Source organism: Lathyrus oleraceus, chromosome 4 (assembly GCF_024323335.1).
Source record: "Lathyrus oleraceus cultivar Zhongwan6 chromosome 4, CAAS_Psat_ZW6_1.0, whole genome shotgun sequence".
In the NCBI taxonomy this organism is placed as follows: Eukaryota; Viridiplantae; Streptophyta; class Magnoliopsida; order Fabales; family Fabaceae; genus Lathyrus; species Lathyrus oleraceus.
The window spans coordinates 164565332-164568065 of record NC_066582.1 but is presented as its reverse complement, the minus strand read 5'-3'; the positions used below and the strand labels follow the sequence as shown (position 1 = coordinate 164568065).

The 2734-nt window shown below is 36.1% G+C and overlaps 1 protein-coding gene across 1 annotated transcript; it reads right to left on the bottom strand.

The window, feature by feature from the left end:
- Positions 1 to 1372: 1372 nt before the first annotated feature.
- On the bottom strand, positions 1373 to 1963 carry LOC127136525 (uncharacterized mitochondrial protein AtMg00810-like). The gene has a single exon (XM_051063071.1). It carries the CDS (start codon positions 1961 to 1963, stop codon positions 1373 to 1375), a length of 591 nt encoding a protein of 196 aa, XP_050919028.1.
- Between the last annotated feature and the right edge of the window lie 771 nt (positions 1964 to 2734).

The window sequence follows — 2734 nt, the reverse complement described above, 5'->3', positions numbered from 1 at the left end:
TCCAACAACTTGGCCTTTTCCTGTTCTTCAACCTTTTAACTATTCCAGGAGCCAGTTTTTGCCCAATAGGAACATCATTAAAGTCCAGTTCCTAAACATTAACAATGTCAATGAGTTTATCAACAGGGTTTTTATCTTTGTTACCTAGCTCATTAGCATATCTCCGGATCTTTCTTGTGATTTCTCAGGAGACATAGTAGGTGCATACACTTCAGGTTTATCTCTGGGATTCTCAGTACAGTTATCAGGTTGGGCCAAGGATGTGGAGACACCCGGCACAACATTTCTGTTGAGGTCAATCCCCAACACTTGAGAGATCAACACACGAATATTCTTACCAACATCGTCTCTCTCAGCAACGATCGTGCTATATTTACTCAAGGTAGTTACAGATCTAGGTCTATTGCTGGTTTCAAAAGCTTCAACATTTTTCATAACATTTGTCACAGCGGGACAATCTTTAGACAGATCAACATTAGGTTCAATGCTTTTGGGATCAAGATACAAACTAGTCATGGACTAGGGTTTCTTTACTACAGTAGGGGGTTCAGGATCATTCATATTTATAGAAGTTATGGAGGGAGTGGAAGAGGTACTTACTTTAGTAGGCCTTCCTTTCCTTGAAGATGAATTTCTAGCCTTTCTCATAGGAGTTGCATGGACAGGGATGACCGAGAGGGGAACGACATCAATAATGACATCAGAGAGATCTATCTCAGTGCCAATATTTTTAGGGTTTGATTGCTCTTTGGAGTGTTTTCTTGGAGTGGAGACAAAAGGTTGTGACATTTTGGATATTTTTGGTAGAGAGGAGATGTAGAGATGAAATTGTTTGAGAACAAGCTTGAGAGAGAGAATGCAGAAGGTAGCATGAAAGTGTCTAGGGGAAAGTGTTGGTAAAATAAGAAAATATTATAATGATAGTCCTTGAGTTTTGTGCACAATTAAGTGGAGGGAAGAGAAAATTTGATTTCCATATCTTCACTTCAGTAATTGCTATAATTCTTCAAGCATTCAAATGTTCAAAAATTCCCCTTAATTTTTCAAACTGATTTGCATCTAAAGCTTTTGTAAAAATATATGTCAGTTGCTTCTCAGTAGTTACATGCTCAAGAGTGACAATTTTGTCTTCCACCATATCCCTAATGAAGTGATAACGGATATTAATGTGCTTAGTTCTGTTGTTCTGAATAGGGTTCTTGGAAATGTTAATGGCACTTAGGTTGTCACAATACAATGTCATGACATCTTACTGGACATTGTATTCTTATAGCATTTGTTTCATCCAAATTAATTGAGAGCAACCACTTCCTATAACAATATATTCAACCTCAGTTGTAGGTAAGGACACACTATTTTTATTCTTACTGAACTAAGATATAAGATTATTTCCCAAAAAGAAACATCCTCCAGAAGTGTTTTTTCTATCATCAGCACTGTCTGCCCAATCTGCATCATAATATCTTGTAAGCAAGGAGTTTGCATTGTGAGAATACAACATTCCATATTCACTTATTCCATTGATATACTTCAGAATCCTTTTCACTTGAGTAATATAACTCATTTTGGGTTCATATTGATATCTAGCATAAACTGCTACAACAAATGTAATGTCAGGTCTGCTAGCTGTGAGATAAAGCAGACTACCTATCATACTCCTGTACAGACTTTGATCCATATTTACACCTTTTTCATCTTTGGGTAGTTTCAAATGAGTTGGTGCAAGTGTCTTTTTATGGCTAGCATTTTCCATGCCAAACTTTTTCACTATATTCTTGGCATAGTTGCTTTGAGAGATGAAGATAGTTTCATCCATTTGTTTGACTTGGAGCCCAAGAAAGTATGTCAGTTCACCAACAAGACTCATTTCAAACTCAGATTGCATCTGTCTGACAAAATGTTGTACCATCTGGTTCGACATTCCTCCAAATACAATGTCATCAACATATATTTGAACTATCATGAGTTTACCATGCTCTTCTTTAATAAACAGTATTTTATCTGTTCCTTATTTCCTGTATCCATTGTTAATAAGGTACTCAGTGAGCCTTTCATACCAAGCCCCAGGTGCTTTCTTTAATCCATAGAGATATTTCCTTAGTTTGTATACATGATCTGGAAAGTTGGGATCTATGAACCACTTGGGTTTTTCAACATAGACTTCTTCATTCAAGTACCCGTTTAAAAAGGAACTTTTCACATCCATTTAAAATAGTTTGAATTTAAGTAAATAAGCCACTCCTAATTAAAGTTTTATTAACTCAAGGTGAGCAACAGTAGCAAAGGTTTCATCAAAATTGACCCCTTCAATTTGAGTGTATCCTTGAGCAACAAGTCTGGCTTTGTTTCTGGTTACAATCCCTTTTTCATCAGATTTGTTCTTGTAGATCCACTTTGTGTCAATAACATCATTCCTTTAGGTCTAAGAACTAAATCCCATACTTTATTTCTTATAAACTGACATAATTCCTCTTGCATTACATTGATCCAAAATTCATCAGTCAAGGCTTCCTTCACATTTTTTTGGTTCAAACTTAAAAACAAAGCAAGCATTTGAGATCACATCTCTAGATCTAGTGGTAACCCCTTCATTAAGGTTTCCAATAATGAGATTTGTTGGATGATCTTTATGAATTCTGATGGAGGGACCTTTGTTGACTTGGGGGTTGGCTGGTTCATTTCCTCCTGATTCACTGTCTGATTCAATAACTTCATTATTCTCAGGTGAGTTAAT

Coding starts and splice junctions, on each gene's coding strand:
- LOC127136525 (XM_051063071.1), bottom strand. CDS start 1,963: ATGATAGTTCAAATATATGTTGATGACATTGTATTTGGAGGAATGTCG.